At 44.9% G+C, this 18,608-nt stretch overlaps 1 protein-coding gene across 2 annotated transcripts in view; it reads right to left on the reverse strand.

Moving 5' to 3' along the window:
• LOC139055919 (3-oxoacyl-[acyl-carrier-protein] reductase FabG-like) overlaps positions 1 to 18,608 on the reverse strand; it is a 73,958-nt gene that overhangs the window by 54,532 nt on the left and 818 nt on the right. For both annotated transcript variants that reach the window (XM_070533565.1, XM_070533566.1), the window contains exons 2-3: positions 16,772 to 16,911; positions 525 to 617 (exon numbers count right to left, since the gene is read on the reverse strand). In XM_070533565.1, the coding sequence (XP_070389666.1) occupies positions 525 to 617; positions 16,772 to 16,911 (233 nt within the window). The remainder of the gene's footprint in view (positions 1 to 524; positions 618 to 16,771; positions 16,912 to 18,608) is intronic.

Raw genomic sequence — 18,608 nt, forward strand, 5'->3', positions numbered from 1 at the left:
GTCGTTCAGAGGCACGTTATAATAGGATAAATACTGCAAAATGAAGCAGCAGTCTGGACATTTTTTGGCTTGCCCACCAGATAATTCAATCAATTTAATTGATCCTGTCAAGATCACAATAACGGATGTAGTCTGTATTCCCTTTGTATGTTGTGAAATGAGGCTTGATTGAATTGATGCTCACTAAGCAAAACAAGCAGAAGAAATTTCAGTATTTCCTAATCTGTTGTATTGCTGTGTCCTTATGATGCTGAAGAAGCAATAAATTTGCTGAAACAAAATTTTTGATAGATAGAATTAAATAGAGCCTGGAAATTATGTGTCAGCACCTTTAGTAATAGATATCTGGTTAATAGTTATCCTTCAGTATCCTTATATCCTGTCCTCAGCACAGCCTTTCAGACATTTTGATGGTCTTCACAGAGCACAAATATAAGGGAAAAAAAGCACAGTGAAAGAGCACCGTGTCAGCTCGCCAAATCTATCCTTTCACACTTTACTAAGATTTAGCAACACAGACTTACGAGGATGTCAATCTTGCCAAAGTGCTTCAGCGTTTCGTTCACAATGGCAACAACATCTTCTTCCTTGGAGACATCACCCAGGGCAACCAGGATCTGCAATCACAAGAGAGACCAGAATTGATTGTTGTTGGGCTTGAAAAATATGAGTTATGTGCTCTAAATAACATGCTGTGCATTCACTACACTGTACTCAGCAAGCCAATATCACTAAAACTTCTCACTGTCAGCTATTTCTCGAACCAATGAACATAGAGCAGAATTCGCAGAGTTAAGAAGCGTAAGGACAGCTTTGCACACTCGCAGGAATGCAGAGTCTACAATTGCAAGCTGAAAGGCAGGCATAAAGTAAACTGAATGATTACAAGACAGCCACTGCACAAAATAAACTGTCTGCGCATCACATGTGCCCGTGACTCGATCAACAGTGGCTGAAGAATGAAAGACAGGTCCCCCAATGGTGTTGGCTCCAGGCTGAGGATTCTCTTGTCTAACCAGCATTAATGACTGTTCTCCATTTTCTTGTTAACCCTTTGTTTTGTCATTTCGGCCCTCTAAGGACATCAGTGACCTAATTAAGTTAGACGCAGTGCAAAAGTTTGCTAAAGTGGTCCTGCACCGACCTGACCCTAGATTAGGCACCCGTACCCCTCCTATGTCATCGCACCCTAAGTGAAGCCCTCGAATGGTTTGAACGATACTGGCAGATGGGCACACACGGAAATTTTCCCGTCATCCACCACACCCGCCGGCATGAAAGTGTTGCACGGTCAAACGAGCGACATGAAAGTGCCATTTTTTTCTATACAGTTCTTTTTGTACAGAGATCTTCTGTCTGGAAGAATGCTATGCTGTTGCATATGAAATCGCCAATAATGATAATGGTCCAAAAGTGTGACTGAGTCCTACGGCAATCTGGATCTGAGAGCAGAATGACAAGAGTGCTGTGAGGGTGCAATGGCATTGATATTTTAAAGCTGGAAAGTAGTGTCTGCTTCTCTCTTGGTGATCTGTTTGGTGCCATTACATGAGACGATAAAGGCGTTGCTGTAAGCTGAGAGGTTATGCAAAAGTTATTAAATTTGTACTGACAGTGTTGTCTGCATCAAAGATTCAAAGCAAGAACTTGCACACGATTCCGGCTGATGCAAGGAAAAAGTTTATAGACCCAATGTAAGGTGGTGTAGCTCTGTCAATGTCAAGACTTCCCAGATAGAATGCAGACAGACTAAGAGACGTCTGGCAAGAGCCAGCACATGAAACCACCTGCGAGCTGCTGCAGTATTCCGATAGGTATTTCAGCTGGCTCAATACCTGGAACAGAAAATGTGTGCAAGAAGGCGCACTAATGGAAACTCACTGTGTTGTGGCTTACAACGTATGCTTTCAGTCAAGCTTCTGGGACTGCTTGGAGGACCTCGGTTTTAGGTATGCGCTTCTTGCGAAATTCCAGACCGACTCAACTGAAACTTGCTTCGAAAAGTATAGACAGCTGTTTGGCATTATAGTGTGTCGATCATGCCAGTGTTCAAAGCAGGAGCAAAAATGAACCTACAGGACCCACTGATTTTGGCACATATGCCCAGATCGTCCAATGGCAATGAAAAAGAGCCTAATGCCGAGATGATAGTCAACAAGTACATAGCATCTGCTTGACTGTAGCTGAATTAAAGAGACCTCGACAAGACATGACACCACTGGTCTACATTGCTGGATAGTATGCACACACTGCTCTAATACGTGAACTATGTGGTGATTGCTGTCATTTGTTGAAGGTTGAGAAGAAAGAGCTGGAGCAGAGTGATAACATGCTGACTTACAGCATGATCGGAGGTAAAGTATCCGCAGCCATCTGTCATTTGCTTTTGAGCACATAACAAGTAAGAAATACGATTGAAGTTGAACCGCGCGATAACACAATCTCGATGAAGTAGTTTCCTATCCATGGTAAATGCCCATAGGATTCAAAACATTTCAGATGTCTCTACAATGAAACATTCCTTAACTGCAATCCTGCATCAACGAATTCTGCCAGAACATTAAAACCCATATTACCCACCTGTGTAGTGTCCAAGAATATGTGACCCCTGCTTCAAGGATGCTCGTTTCATTACCACTAAAAAGGCATATCCTGTACGGATTGCCCGCAGGGGTTGTATTGTTGGTCAATCGCTTTTGGAAATACAAGATGCGATCACTTTCATGCTCCACACTGAATGCGTCAGCATCCATGGGTGACAGCGTGCGCTGGAGGAACACTGTTGCACTGCGTATGGTGCCGAGTTATGCGAAACGTTTCAAGAGTAATCGCATCCCCAAAAGCGATTAACCAAGAATATTGCTCCACAGCAGTGCTGCCATCACTGACCAAAGCATGGGGCATGTTGTGCTGTCGGCAATGTGGCTTTAGAGCATCGAGCAAGGCTAACAGTAGTCTAAAAGAATTTGGACAATAATGTTTCGTACTGCAATCCATTCCCCGTTTGTGCTCTCTCATTTCACAATGAAATTCTTGCGAAAGCAAATTTATTCACTTTCTACGCAGATTTCTTTATTGCAGGGTTCAACTGTATTTGTTTCACTATGACATTACCCAGAAGTCCACACGTCTGAGTGCAAATGATATTGCTACGGAACAGCCGCCACAGTGAGGCTGCACTGAGGAGGAAGAAGACGACATGGCTCCGCTTGATATAGCATCGCCATTTTGGCCTTCCGTTAGCTTCCCTGTAAATAACTTGTATATAGTCTTGGGCTCCAGCTACACGTAACATTCATTTGGTGGAGGTGGACGTTCCCCGTACCAGTCATGGAGCTTCGCAGCGGTCGCAACGGCGACAGTGCAACTTCGGCTCCTGCTGGCGGCACTTCATCTACGCAACTGTCTCCGCCTGCAGACCCGACCTACGTCGCCGTCTCCCCCCCTCGGGATCCTGGTGTTTTCAACCGAGTCAGCAGTTCTGATGTTGATGACCGGCTCCGCTTATACGAACGTGTCAGCACCAGTCATAGGTGGGATACGACTATCATGCTTGCGAATGTTCTTTTCTACCTCGACCGAGCTCCACTTGCATGGTTCCAGACTCATGAAGAGGAGATCTCGAGCTGGGATCTCTTCAAAGAGAAGCTCCGCGACCTTTTTGGCAATCCGTTCGGTCACCAAGTCAATGCCAAGAAAGCCCTTGCCACACGTGTACAGACGTCGACCGAGTCCTACGTGTCGTACATTTTCGACGTCTTGGCCCTTTGTGCCAAGGCTGACCTGTTTATGTCTGAGGACGATAAGGTTAATCACGTTCTCAAAGGCATTGCAGACGATGCCTTCAATTTACTGGTGTTTACGAACGTCACCAGCATCGATGCGATCCTCAAGGAGTGCCGCCGTCTCGAGCATGCTAAAAGCCGCCGGGTATCCCAGCACATCATGTGACATCCCAGCACAGCTGCTATGTCATCCTGCGATGACCTCTTCCACCAGCCGTCACGATGTGACAACTTGACCCGCATCATTCGCGCTCTGCTGGCTATCCTCGCTCAAGGACCCCACGGGACGACTCGCTCACTGGGCGTTACGCCTGCAAGAATATACCTTCGCCGTGGTATATAAGACGGCACGCTTGCACCAGGATGCCGATTGTTTGTCCCGCTACCCTGTTGACAAACTGGCTGATGCGGACACCATCACTTGCGTTTTCTCTGTGAGCAATGCCGCAATCCTTCATTACGAGCCCTCATCGACCATCTGGAGTCAACGCCTGGCAACGCCTCTCTCCGGATGTTTCTCCCTAAGGAGGGGACATTATACCGCTGCAATCTCGATCCACAGGCCTTGACCTTCTGCTCATAATTCCATCACACCTGCGTTCGACTGTCCTCCAACAACTTCACGACACTCCCTTGGCTGGACACTTGGGCGTCTCGTGCACATACGACCGTGTACGCCGTCGATTCTTTTGGCCGGGTCTTGCCTGCTCCGTGCGGCACTACTTGGCCGCTTGTGAGCCCTGTCAGCACCGAAAGAAGCCCTCCACACCTCCAGCTGGATGTCTCCAGCCGATCGACATCCCACGGGAACCCTTTTTCCGTGTTGGTCTACACCTTCTTGGACCGTTTCCTCTCTCAGGCTCCGGAAATAAATGGGTCGCCGTCGCTACTGATTATGCTACACGGTATGCAATCACCAGAGCCCTTCCGACAAGTTGTGCTACTGACATTGCTGACTTTCTGCTCTATGACATAATTTTATTGCATAGTGCTCCGCGCCAATTACTCACTGATCGTGGCCGCAGCTTTCTGTCGGCAGTCATCGAGGACATTCTCCGCTCCTGCTCGACAGAACACAAGTTCAGCGCGTCCTACCACCCACAGACCAACGACCTCACGGAGCGCCTCAACTGGACCATCACCGACATGCTTTCAAAGTATGTTGCGACCGACCACCACGACTGGGATCTTCACTTACCATATGTGACGTTCGCATATAATTCATCACGTCACGACACCGCCGGCTATTCACCATTCTATCTCCTTTATGGCCAAGAACCCGCGTTGCCCTTGAACACTTTGTTGCCCTTGGCCACACGTTCAACAACTGAATACGCCCGCGACGCAATTGCACACGCCGACCACGCGCGCCAGCTCGCCCGCACCTGTCTCGAGGCCTCACAGGAGCATCAGAGACGCCTCTATGATTGCCGCCATCACGACATGCACTTTACTCCGGGTTCTCTGGTGCTTCTCTGGTCACCCATTCAACGTGTGGGCCTTATCGAAAAGCTGCTGTCGCATAACACTGGCCCATACCGCGTGGTGCGACAAGTGACCGATGTCACGTATGAAGTCATCCCCGCCGACCTGTCAGCGTCATCGTCGGCTGCAAGTGACATCGTTCATGTATTGAGACTAAAGCCATACCAGACACCTTTCACCGCGGATGCGTAGACTAAGCACCGAGACGGTGCTTCTGCTGCCGGGGGCGATGCTACGAAACAGCCGCCACAGTGAGGCTCCACCGAGGAGGAAGACAACGACATGGCCCCGCTTGATATAGCGTCACCATTTTGGCCTTCCGTTAGCTTCCCTGTAAACAAATTGTATATAGTATTGGGCTCCAGCTACATGTAACAGTATGTTGCTTAATGATAGTGAGGAGTTTGACGTCTGTGCAAATAGCCAGCATCCAGCCTCAATAAGGAACATTTCGAGTCCTGCGGTAAACATTCTACTGAAGAACTACCTTGAAAAAAAAAAGAGCACTACGAAGACGCAGACTGTGTCTTCGTAGCAGTGTGGCTAGCTACCTTGCACTGAACTTTTCTTTCAGTAAGAATTGGTCTCATTTTTTATTTTGAGCAGAATTAGTTACGATTGTAATGTGCATGCAAATTTGAACGCACCTTTTATTTAAATAAAGGTGCATGCCAGAATTGTGCAAATACAGTATGCCAAAATAAATACAGAGCATATAGTATATTTAATATGCAACTAAAGTTGTTTTCTCATGCTGCTAGCATGATGTGGGCAGATATGCCTGTAATATGTACTTGTGCTCTTCGGTGTGCACAAAAAAACTTAGCGCCCTTGCACTCTATGAAGAAGGATGACCAATGAAGCCGTGTTTGTGGGCCCCTTATTGGCAAACTGCAGCTCTGCCGTGGATCAGCTTGGCATTTCACTATCTTCGGGATTGGCCCACGTATAGGGAGTGCTTAATGTCTGCTTCACCTCCACCGCGGGTTGGCCCAGCATTGCACTATCCTCAGGATTTTGTGTCTACACATGGACATGATCCTGGGGGAACTAGGCCTTAACAGCTTCACTGTAAAAAGTATTTAGTCGTCAAATAAAACTAACCGTTCTAAAAACATTTTCTTGTTGGTGCCACTCTGCTCACAGGGCAATATGAGTAATGTGTACATTTTAAAGAGTAGTGATATGTAGCATTCTAGGTTTATTGGAGCTGATTACACCTGATTTCCATAAATTCATATCTCAAGCCCTCCTGGCATCAAAAAACTTCCAAGCATAACGTCATACCCTGCAAATAAAGCTTAGCAGTTTTTTTACACAAGACAAAAAATAATATATTTCTGGGGCATGCTTGCAAAATATGAAAATCTTGCACTAATGTTTGGTTACTGGCAGCACTCTTTATCCAATGCCACAGACATTTCATCACACAGTAGGCATGGGTATAACTATACATAATATTGTGTTCTGTGAAGGATGAATTATTAACACATTTCAATATATTGTTATGGGGTGTGTAGAAGGCACTTGTTTCAGGGAGCGGCGGGACAAGTGGGTGCCGGTACTGCTCGTCTTCTATCTCTTCCTCACTGCCCTCTAAATGTTGTTGCTGCTGCTGCTCCACTATCTTTGACATACTGTAACATGGCTCCTCTCGCAGATGAAGCCCTCCGGGCAAGAAGCCAGTGAGGCTTTTGTTGAGTAAATGGCTTCAGGTGGGCTACATGCGTGATATCGGTCTTGGATGACTGTCTTTCACTGGAAGCGAGGTGCGCAATTTTATATTTCACTTTGCCGAGATGCTCAAGCACAATGAACGGTCCAACATAGTCGGCAAACAGTTTTTCACATAGACCACGTTTATGCACGGGAGTCCATAGACACACTAGGTCACCCGGATCGTATGTGACTTGCCGGTGTCGATTATCCTATCGGGATTTGGACTGCTTTTGTGAAGCTAGAGTATGTAATCGAGCAAGGGCCGAGCCTCCTCCGCTCGGCAGAGGGTTTCCGCGATACAAACGTCCTCGTGATTACCAAAAGGAAAGGTAGTGTCGAATGTGTACCTCGGCGGACGAGTGTAAAGAAGGAAAAACGGACTGCATCCAGTGGTCTCATGTTGCGCGGTGTTGTATGCATAAGTGACAAACAGCAATACTTTGTCCCAGTTTTTGTGGTCGGAGTTTACATACAAGAAAATCATGTTCACAAGTGTTCTGTTCGCGCATTCTGTCAGATCATTGGTCAGCGGGTGATAAGTCATTGAGTGTCGCAGGTTAGAGGCGCAGAAACGTACAAGTTTTTCAACAACAGCAGCTGTAAACTGACGGCCACAGTCGCTAATGATCACTCGAGGGGGACCATGGCGAAGTATAATGCAATGCAGCATAAAATTTGAAACCTCGCCTGCAGTTACAGAGGGTAAAGCTGCCATCTCGCAGAACCGAGTCAGGTAGTCGGCACATACTATGATCAAGCGGTTGCCCTTGGAAGGACGTGGGAATGGTCCTATGAAGTCGATGCCCACTTACTCAAAGGCACCACAGGCTGTAAGAAACTTTGACACTCAGCGCAAGTGGCTACGTATGCCTCCGTTGACTTGTGCATTTGAGGCGAGTAAAATCTTTCTTTGGCACGATGGAGTGTCCACGTGGACCCTAAATGACTTGAAGTTGGATCATCGTGAACAATGCGCAAAACGAAAAAGTGGAGGGCTTTTGGCAAAACGAGAAGAAACTGTGCAGTTTTCGCTGAGAAATTCTTATACAGTGTTCATCCCGAATACAAAAACATGATGTTGACTCCTTCGCGGCATAGAAAAGTGGCTTTAAACTCTGAACATCACATTGGACTCTAGCAAAGGTTGTGGCATTTGGGAAATCACGGTGTACCGATTCGATGAGGTGTTGAAAACTGTTGGCGTTACATTCCGTTGTACTAAGAGGCGTCCGGCAAAGGCAATTGGCATCAGCACGTCGTCGGCCTCTCTTGTAGGATACAGTGAAGCTGTGCTCTTGCAGACATCTTTGCCATCCAAGTGTTGAACTAGAACAGCACCAAGACCTACACCACTCGCATCCGTGTGGACTTCTGTTGGCATGGAAGGATTGAAGCATTGGAGGATTGGTCATGACGTCAGCAGAAACTTCAGCTGTCGAAAGGAAGCAGAACAATCAGGCGTACACTCGAAAGCGGCGTTTTTGTGCAGGAGGCTTGTCAAGGGATAAGTGACATCAGCAAATCAAGGAATGAACCGCCTAAAATAGGAGCAGAGCCCTAGAAAGCTGCAAAGTTGTTCTAGAGATTGAGGTGATTCAAATGCTTCAACAGCCTCTGTCTTCGCAGGGTCAGGCCTGATGCCATCTTTGTCCACAATATGTCCCAACACCAAGGCTTGGCGCTCACCAAAATGGCACTTTTTAGAGTTGAGCACAAGACAAGCCTTCTGTATTCAGCTGAGGACAATGCCGACACGCGTGTTGTGCTCGTGAAATATGCGCCCAAAGATAATAACATTGTCGAGGTAGCACATACATATCTCCCACTTTAAACCTCGCAGAATAATATCCATGAATCGTTCGAAGGTAGCAGGTGCATTGCACAAGCCAAACGGCATGACATTGAATTCAGAAAGTCCATCAGATGTTACAAACGCTGTTTTTTCCTTATCCTCAACATGCACTGGGATTTTCCAGTAGCCGGATCTCAATTCTACAGAGGAGAAGAAGCCAAATGAAGGGCAGTCTAAGGCGTCATCTATACGCGAAAGTGGGTAGACATCTTTCTTGGTAATGTTGTTTAGCTGCCGATAATCCGCTGAATCTCCAGAAAGGGCAAATTAATACAGGAATGTGCACAAGACATGGGGGGATATTGCATATAGCTCACAAGCAATCAAGATGATGACCTTTTTGTTTATCGTGAAGCTTTCCTTCCAAGTATTCACATACAAAAGATTGCTGCTCAGCGGCATGTAGGCAAGGTGGCTGCAACACAGAGGGATGGAAGCAGCCAAGGAAGTTTTGGAGTAGCAAATTTGGCGCTTTGGAGCATGAATTGTTTGTTTTGCTTCCTGACAAGCTAGCGCATACTCAGAGATTGATGGACATCTTTAGGCAAACCTCACACCTACACCACCAAGCTCACTATATTGCACATTCACACAGCACATTCAGTGAAACATTTAATACTAATTTTCTTGTTGAAGCGGAAACACACGCAATAAAACAAGGTACCTTTGCATTGCAACACGGGGCAGAACACGTTGCTGTCTGCTGAGGAGCAACCACAAATGTGGTCACCTGCGCCGAAGCACCATAGCGACGCATTGCGGTCAAACGTCAGCGCATACACCCTACAAGGCGCCAATGCAAAAGTTGTGGAATATGGCGAGAAATGACCGACTACCACGCATACAGCGACATAGGTGCTGTCTGGTCCTTTTCTTCCAAATAGAAAAGAAATCCTCATGACAACACGTCCCCACACCAGTAATGGAAATGTTCTCGGACGTAAACGTCGTCATCTGTCACCTGTAGTACAATGTGTAGGTATATTACGAACGCGAAAACCTGGGCCACTGTCTGGTAACAGATTGCAAAGCGAACCATTACAAGATTGGGCTACTTCGCTTTTGATAAGGGCTGAAGATGTGTGCCAAAAACGGCTGACGCGGTGAGAAAACACACGACAGCTCGATCATTCCCAGTGCCGCTATTTGAATCAGTTTGTGTAAAGATTGATGCAATCTTTGGTGCGCGAAATCATTATCACGGTACGTCACAGCGTTATTATTTTATTTATTTTTTATTTCACAGAGTTTCTTTCCCATTAAAATACAAGTCTTTAGGAATCATAGCTTGCTTTAAATGCTGTTATCAACCATTTGTTAACACCATCCACAACGTTTTCATTAACATGTCATCGATTGAGTAAATTTGTAAGTTTAGCTAATTAAATGTATTCGTGCACAATGAATTAGATATATTTCCTGTGACCACCATAAACAACATCCATCAAGGTACAACAACATCCATCAAGGTACAGTGAATGCTGTTCGCGTGGGTGCCCTCAATAAATTTTTAGTCTTGGCAACCTTAAGTTAAGAGCGCAGAATACCACAGAATAAATGTGAAGTAAGATACTGGTCATTGCATGTTTCCCAGGATTTCTCTCGCTTGCCAAGAAAAAGCTCCAAGATATTTTCAAAAACATTAAAACACTTGAGCTTATTTGTGGTTTCACCACAAGCGCCATAAAGCCAATGTAAAACTGCAACCGATATTTCATGCACTCACTGATGATTTATTAAAACGTTTGCACTCTACCTGTGTCAGTCGCATCACGAACATCACTACCGCAATTTCGGAGGTTCACAGTTTCACCGAACGTTTAGTTACAATCACAATATGGCTGCTAAGGTTGACTATATACGAAACTTCACATTCTTGGCTTGTGTTCTGCAGCGGCAAAAGCCTGATTTTGTGTGGTGTGGCCGGGCAGAAAATAGTGCAGCGTGACTGCAAAATGGAGTGACGATTGCCGACATGGTGCACATGTGAAATAGATTTAAAACATCACATGCTTGGTATTCGCCATTAATTGACGCAGATGTACCAATACGGTGCAAAATCAAGTGCCAAAGTCTATAATGAAACAAATGACATACACGCAAAGCAGAATGTACGACGAAATGAGCGCCAGTTCAAATCATCTTTAGCTGGTTTGTGTATGTGCAAATGCATAACACTTTATAAAACATTAGCAATGCATTGCGTGGCAGAAAACGGTTTTTATTTTCTTGTGGCCTACTTACAATTATGCACTAAAAACACACAAACTCCAAAGACGCCGACACTGAAGCGGATTGCTTAGGCTTGGACTGCAGGGCTAAGCGCTACAGCCAATTTATGTCTATGGCTGTGTGATCGCCAGTGAATATGCACATCCTGCTAAATTTAGCAACTTCATTAGAAATTCGTGTTTTGGCGCAGATTGGGGCAGATAAGTGGTTTGGTGCGGGATGGCACAATTGGCACAACACTTAAGGTCACTGGACCCTGAATACAGTTTGCTAGACAGCCAGGATAGGCCAGCTGTAGTGGCATCAGAGAGGAGTGCAGGGGCTTTCGAGCTTAGGTAGAACCCAGGCAGGTTGCCTGAGCTCATCTCATCGGATATATTAATTCTCAGCCAGGCATACTGCATTTCTCCTAACCAGATATTCAAACAGGCAAATAACTGTTTCCCACTTTGCTTGGCAGTCAACTCTAACCACAGCGTGAAAAGTGCTTGACAGCGTCACAAATAATCTTTTAAAGGGCCCCTCACCAGGCTCCACCGGAAATTTTGTTTATACACTGGAAGTTTTAGATTGCCGTCAAGGAAGTGTTTTACTGCAACAATTTTATTCAATGTGTTTCATTATAAGAGAAGAAGTGAAATTGAAATGTTGGGTTGCCATGCTGCCAGCAGGCGAACTTCATTGCTAACGCACTCTCCTACCTTGACTAGCATCCGCAAGCGACTTTTCGTCCCTGTCTTCTCCCACAGTAACATGAAAAGTGTCACGCAACTAGTCGTCCTGCACTTTCTAGAGTTTTGCAGCCTTTCTTTAACGCTTGGAAAAGCTTTTATGTAGCAAGTATTTGGAAACAGAAAGATGGATCGGGGATTTTTCATTATGGCCTACAATATCCAAAGTGGCAATTTTGCTCCGATTATAATATTTTAGAAGTTAAGAATAATTATGCAATTAGGCAAAATAAAAAAATAACTTGACTTGCTCCAAGTGACAGCAAACAACATTACTGTGGTTCTGTCCAGTCACGTGGCATTTGCCCATTTTATAAATCCTGGCACAAGTTATATGGGACACCAAATATAATGGGTGAGGATTTATGTGGAACAGGTTTTCAGCCTATGCGATTCTTTTTTTTTTTTGCTGCGAATGATTTTACTTGCATCGACCACCAATTTTATTTTGAGATAAGCAAAATACAATGGTATGGTTCTTTGTGAAATCCAATATACCAAAGACTACAGCCAACAATATTCTGGCAGGTTCCACCAGCTTCCACCAATCAGAGCAGCCATTATTACGACATTGTGTGCTGTATCAGAAGCACTGTCGTACCATGTGTCCTTTGCTTTCTTTGGGAATCAAAAGGCCAGAATTGACGAGTATTTCTCTGACCTTTCTACAGCAAAAGCTTTTATTTTAATGTGCAAGATCCAGCTAGTTGGTGTTCCATTGCTGAACTTAGTGTACCACACAAAATAAGGCAGACGAGAAATCCAGAGTTAGGGCTCCTATTAAGCAGAAGATGCTTTGAGTTCCCATTGTCAGTGACCTTCAAATGACCTCGAGCCAAAAGCCAGAGTCGTTATCCAAGCACTCAAATGAGAACATCCGGGCAAGTTGTGAGAACAAAATGAAATCTGGGCAACCAGTCAAAACAAAATGCGGTCTCTGGCCCCTAACCCTTTCTACAGGACCACATTACATACGCTCGTTACTGCCCAAACAAGTAACAAAAAAATATTGCTTGTGAGCTCTTCCTAATGTTTGTTCACAATATTACTCAAGCTGTAACTTCTAGTACACCGAAGTTTTATTTGTCATTTCGAACAGCGACGTTCAAAAGGCAGGTACAGAGCAAGATGCACTTCATTGTCATGGATGGATGGATGGATGGCGACTACACCCTTTGTAACGGGCGGCGGCTGGCGTCACCTAGACTTTTGCTCCCTCTCCTATTTTTTTTTCTTTATATCCCTGTCACCTTAAACTAGTTTTCACTCCCCTCCTCTCCCCAAAATAAATATATAAAATAGTATAGAAAACATTAGCTTTATGGTATTATGTATCTCTCCCTTGACTTCCTCCACCAATCCTCTAGCCTCCCCTTCGTTACTGCCACTCTTTTCTCGTCTATTTGCCCTCGTTCCCTGGGAAAACCCAATGCCCCTTCTATATCTGCCACTGTTCCCTCTGCCAGAAACGGGCGAAGGTCTGTGCATCTCAGCACTATATGCTCTGTGGTCTCCATTTTGGCTCCACAAGCTGTGCACCAAAGCTCCACGTCTTCAAATTTAGCCCTGTATGTTTTCGTTCTCAAAACCCCCGTCCTAGCTTCGAATAGTAGTGAGCTGCCCCGCGAGTTATCAAATACTTAAAAGGAAGAGGTCTGGACACCGACCAAAAATGGTTTAAAAGAGTTATTTACGTTTCGGCTCCCCCATGGGAGCCTTGTTCACAATGAAAGAAGCGGCAGAGCTGGCGCCCCTTTTTATGTGCGTCTCAAAACATGATTAAGGCACCTGGCATACATGGGCGGCAGATTGCCTTCGTTGCGATTAAGAGTGTGCGCCATGGTTTGGATGATTAGGGACTCAAGATAAAGAGCTCTCTCTTAATCTCCTGTTTTTGTGACCTATACATAGATAGCGCTGGCTTTCCGAAAATTCTTTCTTCCCATATTTTTCTTTCCGACTCCTTCACCTCCTTTCCCACAATAGAACCACGTTGGACCCCCTCCCTCGGCTGTAGGTATCTATTCCTCAGCTTCCTCGTTCTAAGTGTCCACTTTGTGTTCAAACTTTCATGTATAGATATTTGTACATTTTTCCTGCCCACCTTTTTTCCTCCAGTGCTGGGAGTCTCTGTTCATAGTTTAGCTTACTTATTGCCTCTCTACCTTCGAATGACGTCCATCCCATGTCCCCTTGCACTCCCTCATTAGGGGTGTTCCCGTGTGCTCCTAAGGCCAACCTGCCTAACTTCTCTGTCTTGTTTCCATGTATGCCCGAACTTCCGATTTCGTGCACAGTACTTAATTTCCGAATGTGAGGCCAGGTACCATAACCCCTTTCCATATCCCTCTAACCACCTCGTATCTATTATAGTTCCATAGTGCCTTTTGTTTCATTACAGCTGAATTCGTTTTCACTTTTTTAATCATAATTTTTTCACGTTCTTCTAAGTACTGTTTGCCCTCGTTTAGCCATATTCCCAAATACTTGTATTTTTCCACACGATCAATCTTAGTGCCTTATATTTCCAATGGTTCCCTCCTTTCTTCATTCTATACTATTATCCCAGACTTCTCTCTACTGAATTGTAATCCCAATTTTTCTCCCTCCTCTTCACATATCCTCATTAGTTCTTGTAGACCTGCTCGGGTGTCAGAAAGCAGTACAATATCATCTGCATACATCAGACCGGCTAGTAATTGAGCTACCTTCTGCCCTTCCAGCATATAGCTTATGTCGGTTCCTATTGTGCTCTGTTCTAGCCTCTTTTCCACTCGGCTCAGGTAAATCATAAAAAGCATGGGCGACAATGGACAGCCCTGCCTGAGACCACTTCTTATTTTAGCTGGCTTTGTAGTTTCTCCCTCCCATGTTATCTCTACCTCATTATCTGTATAAACTTGTCGTAGGAATCCAACGAACTTTCTATCTAGACCATAGTCCTTCAAATGGCTCCATAACTTTTCTCGGTTTACATTATCATAGGCTCCTCTAATCTCTAAAAAACCTATCCATAGAGGTTTCTGCCTGGCTGCCACTACCTCTATGCACTGTGTTATAACAAATTATCATCCAGCCTTCTGTTCCTTCGAAATCAATTCTGGAGCTTTCTCAAAAACTCTTCACATTCTGCCAATTCCTCCATTCTCATTTTCACCATCTGCATTGCTACTCTGTATGTGACTGATGTGACAGTTATTGGCCTGTAGGATTTAATGTTGTCCTTGCTTCACTTAGCTTTGTAAACTAATATCATTCTGCTTGATTTCCAGTCCTGTGGAACATCTCCCCCTACAACTATTCGTTCAATAAGTTGTCACAATTTAATGTACTTTTCTGGCCTAATATGCTTATCAATTTCATAGGTATGTCATCAGGTCCTGTCGCTGTTCCCACGGGGACCTTGTGTTCAATTCTGTCCCATTCCTTACTTGTCATTACTCTGTTCTCCTCTAGTTCTGTCCTGCTGTTGTCATTGTTCTCCATTTCGCTACCCTCTGGCTCTGCAAATGCTGCCTCTATCGTTAACCTAATATATTCCTGAGCTTCCTCTCCCTCTACCTTTGATCCTTCTGGTGTGGTCAGTGAGTGCTGAACCACTTGTCTTCTTACTCTGTTGCCTTATGTGTTCCCAAACTTCTTAGAGGCATTTCTGTCTTTCTTTCGTATCTCTAACAACCACTGTACCCCAACTTTTGCTATCTTGGCTTGAATTAATGCCAATGCTTCTCTTTTCATTTCAAGATAATTCTCCCATTTTGTCTCCACCTCTTCTGGTCGGGCTCCCCTTTTCTTTGCTGCTCTGTTTTGCCCGCCATCTTTGCGTTGCTCTATGGCCTCCTTAACTTCTTGGTCCCACCAGCTTTTCGGTTTATGTTTTCCCTGCTTACTTCCTAGCTTCCTAATCTGTCCCTTCTCTAGCTCTCGTTTAAAAATACCTATTAACTCATCGTATGTCCATGCCCTTTGCGGTTGCTTGGATACTATGTTTTCAATGTTTTTTGCCACTTCTTGTAGCTGCCTGTCATTCACTTTGCTCATACCTTTCCTTTCTTTGGTTTCTATCAGTGGTACTGTCTTTCCAAAACTGATTTTGATTCGTTTGTGATCACTCCCCAGGCTTTTTGTACTTTCCTCATCAATTTCCATACCTCCCAACTGTTCATACGGTTTGTGGGACATTAGGCAGTAGTCGATTGTCGAGTGGGAGTTATTTCTTTCCTATGTTATCTTCCTGTTGCATTTAATTTCTCATCTTTTGATGCTGAGGCAGGGTTGCCCGCCTGTGATCTATTGAATGCCTGCAGTCCGAGAGTTCTGCAGCGCATATTTTGAGTCACCTCAAGTGATGGTGCCACGCTACGTGGCACCTCCTTCAGGCACTCCTACCCGCTATGGTGGCTTAGCAGTTGCGGTGTTGCGCTGCTAAGCTCGAGGTCGCAGGAGCAAATCTCGGCCATGGTGGCCGCATTTCGATGGAAATGCAAAAACACCCGTGTCCATGCATTGAGGGCACGTTAAAGATCCCCTGATGGTCAAAATGAATACAGAGTCTCCCACAACGACATGCCTCATAATTAAATCGTGGTTTTGGCACATAAAACCCCAGAATTCAATTCATTATTCTCCTAGCTGGGCAGTATGCTCTGTCTCCCTGGAGTCTTTTGCTGCCTGTTGTGCCACCTTCAGCAGTTTTCTTCTAGCTGGGCAGCATCCATATGGACCAGTCCACAGTATGGTGTGGTGGGGTGTGCCGTTGTGAACATGCACTACACCCATTTTAAGATTGTGGCTAGTGTCATCGCTAACCAATATGCTTTGCCGGTTGACATTTCATGCTCACATCTACTCTACATTACAGGAGAGCTTCTATGTTTGTTTTGCTTTCACCCACGTTAGACGTCTAGTGTGCACTGCTGCCACCAGGCGTGCTCTTCCTTTCTGACAGCAATGACAGGATGTGGTACCTTCTCCTTTGGGACACCCTTGTCGCGGCACTGGTCAGCAACCTTGTCCAGGGCATCCTTCCTGCGGCCGCTCAGTGCAAGCCAGCTGCCCAGAGATGCAAAGTGCAGTGCAGTCGCCTGCCCAATACCTGACGAGGCCCCTGCAGATAAGTGCATGTGCAGGATCATATACCGATTTCCAGGTTGTGTGGCTCAACACCAAACACTCTGAAGATGGACTACACTTTGAACTTCTTGTTCTGGCACCTTGTACACTGTTGCTCAGCCAGTGCCTCGCCTGCTTAACAGAAATGAGAGAAGATAGACGACTTGTCATATAGGAAATGCAAAGAGGTCGGCGAGTCTGCTCAGAAGCTCTGGCATGTCACTCTGCAGAAGGGGAGGGAGACAAGGAGAACAATGACGGTGATGATGAGAGGAAGAACAGATGCTCACACACAATAATATGCTGCAAAACACAATCGTGTCCTTGAAGTTTTGAGTGCTTTGCAGATAGCCGTGCAGAACAGCCCTATTGTTTTTGCTGCTGTGTACACAACCAACACAGCCACAATAGCACCCACTTTCCCATTCAATAGTGCACGGAGGACCAATTGAGCTGGCAGTGTGAGTCCTGATATGTGTACAAAAGTCAACAAACAAGAAAGGGGAGAAAATAAAACATCGCAGTAAAACAAAACCTTTGGAGCCTTTTGGGTTTTTCAAGTGGTACCATTTGACTCCAAATTGATTTCAAATGGTTTAAGTGCTACAAACTTCACCTGTAACCATGGCGAACAAGGCTCCCATATGGGAGCCGAAGCGTATTGTTTATGTTCTTTTAAAGTTGCAATTCAGTGGTCGATGTACACTTTTCTTTACCACACCTTATGAAGTGAAATTTAAGCGACATGACTGTGTTGCCCACAACGAAACATCCACGCTAGCAGAAGCTGTGTTATCCCACAACACAGACCGATGAGCAGTCAGTGAGTTGATAAATACGATAAGGAGGGATGAGTGCTTACATCGGTCTGATCCCGGTTGATAATGGATCGGTGTGGATAAATAAGGTACTAATGAGCGATAACGGCTTACAAGGGTGGGTGCAATTCTCATAATCATGATAAGAATTAACTGATAAGGGTTGATATAAAGGTCGGAGCAATTTTGATAAGGTTGATAACGAGCGATAAGGGTCAGATCGAGTCTCATAAGGGTTTATACTGGTCCCATCAAAAGCCAAAACACATTATAAAGCCAATAAAGCACGCATTTAATGAACCATGTACTGCTTCATCAGCTGCGGTAAACAATGTATGTTGTGTCGTATGTGTGGAGATGAGCAAATGGCACAATGCTTATGCATACTTAGATAACTCCAGTGGAATGTCTATAATTTTTCTCGATCATGGTATTCAACCGATTCATGCCCAAGAACGACACCATTAAAAAGCAGAGGCACCAAAGCTTTTGGCACCCTCAGAAGTAGTACTTCTGCTGTATAGAAACTTTGAAGTCACTTTCCTTTGCATGCACTATTAAATAATAAATTCTTATATTGCACTGAACTTTTACTTCAAGTTACTTTACATCGAAAAGTTACTTTACATCGAAATGGTATTGTTAAAATAATGTCACAAAAACCGTTTCAAGGCGACGTATGTTTAACTCATGACGCTTTCAGAACATATCTTGCACGAACATTTGCTAATGAACCTGCCAAGGAACGTATTCACGGCCAAATTGGAAAAATGGAAACTTGAGGAGCCAATGGGAAACGCCATGCAATTACTTTTGTAAACCAGCAGAGTGGACACAGCAATATTGTTTCGCGAGCCCAATTGGACTCGCCAAT

This window comes from Dermacentor albipictus, chromosome 2 (assembly GCF_038994185.2).
Source record: "Dermacentor albipictus isolate Rhodes 1998 colony chromosome 2, USDA_Dalb.pri_finalv2, whole genome shotgun sequence".
Taxonomy (NCBI): Eukaryota; Metazoa; Arthropoda; class Arachnida; order Ixodida; family Ixodidae; genus Dermacentor; species Dermacentor albipictus.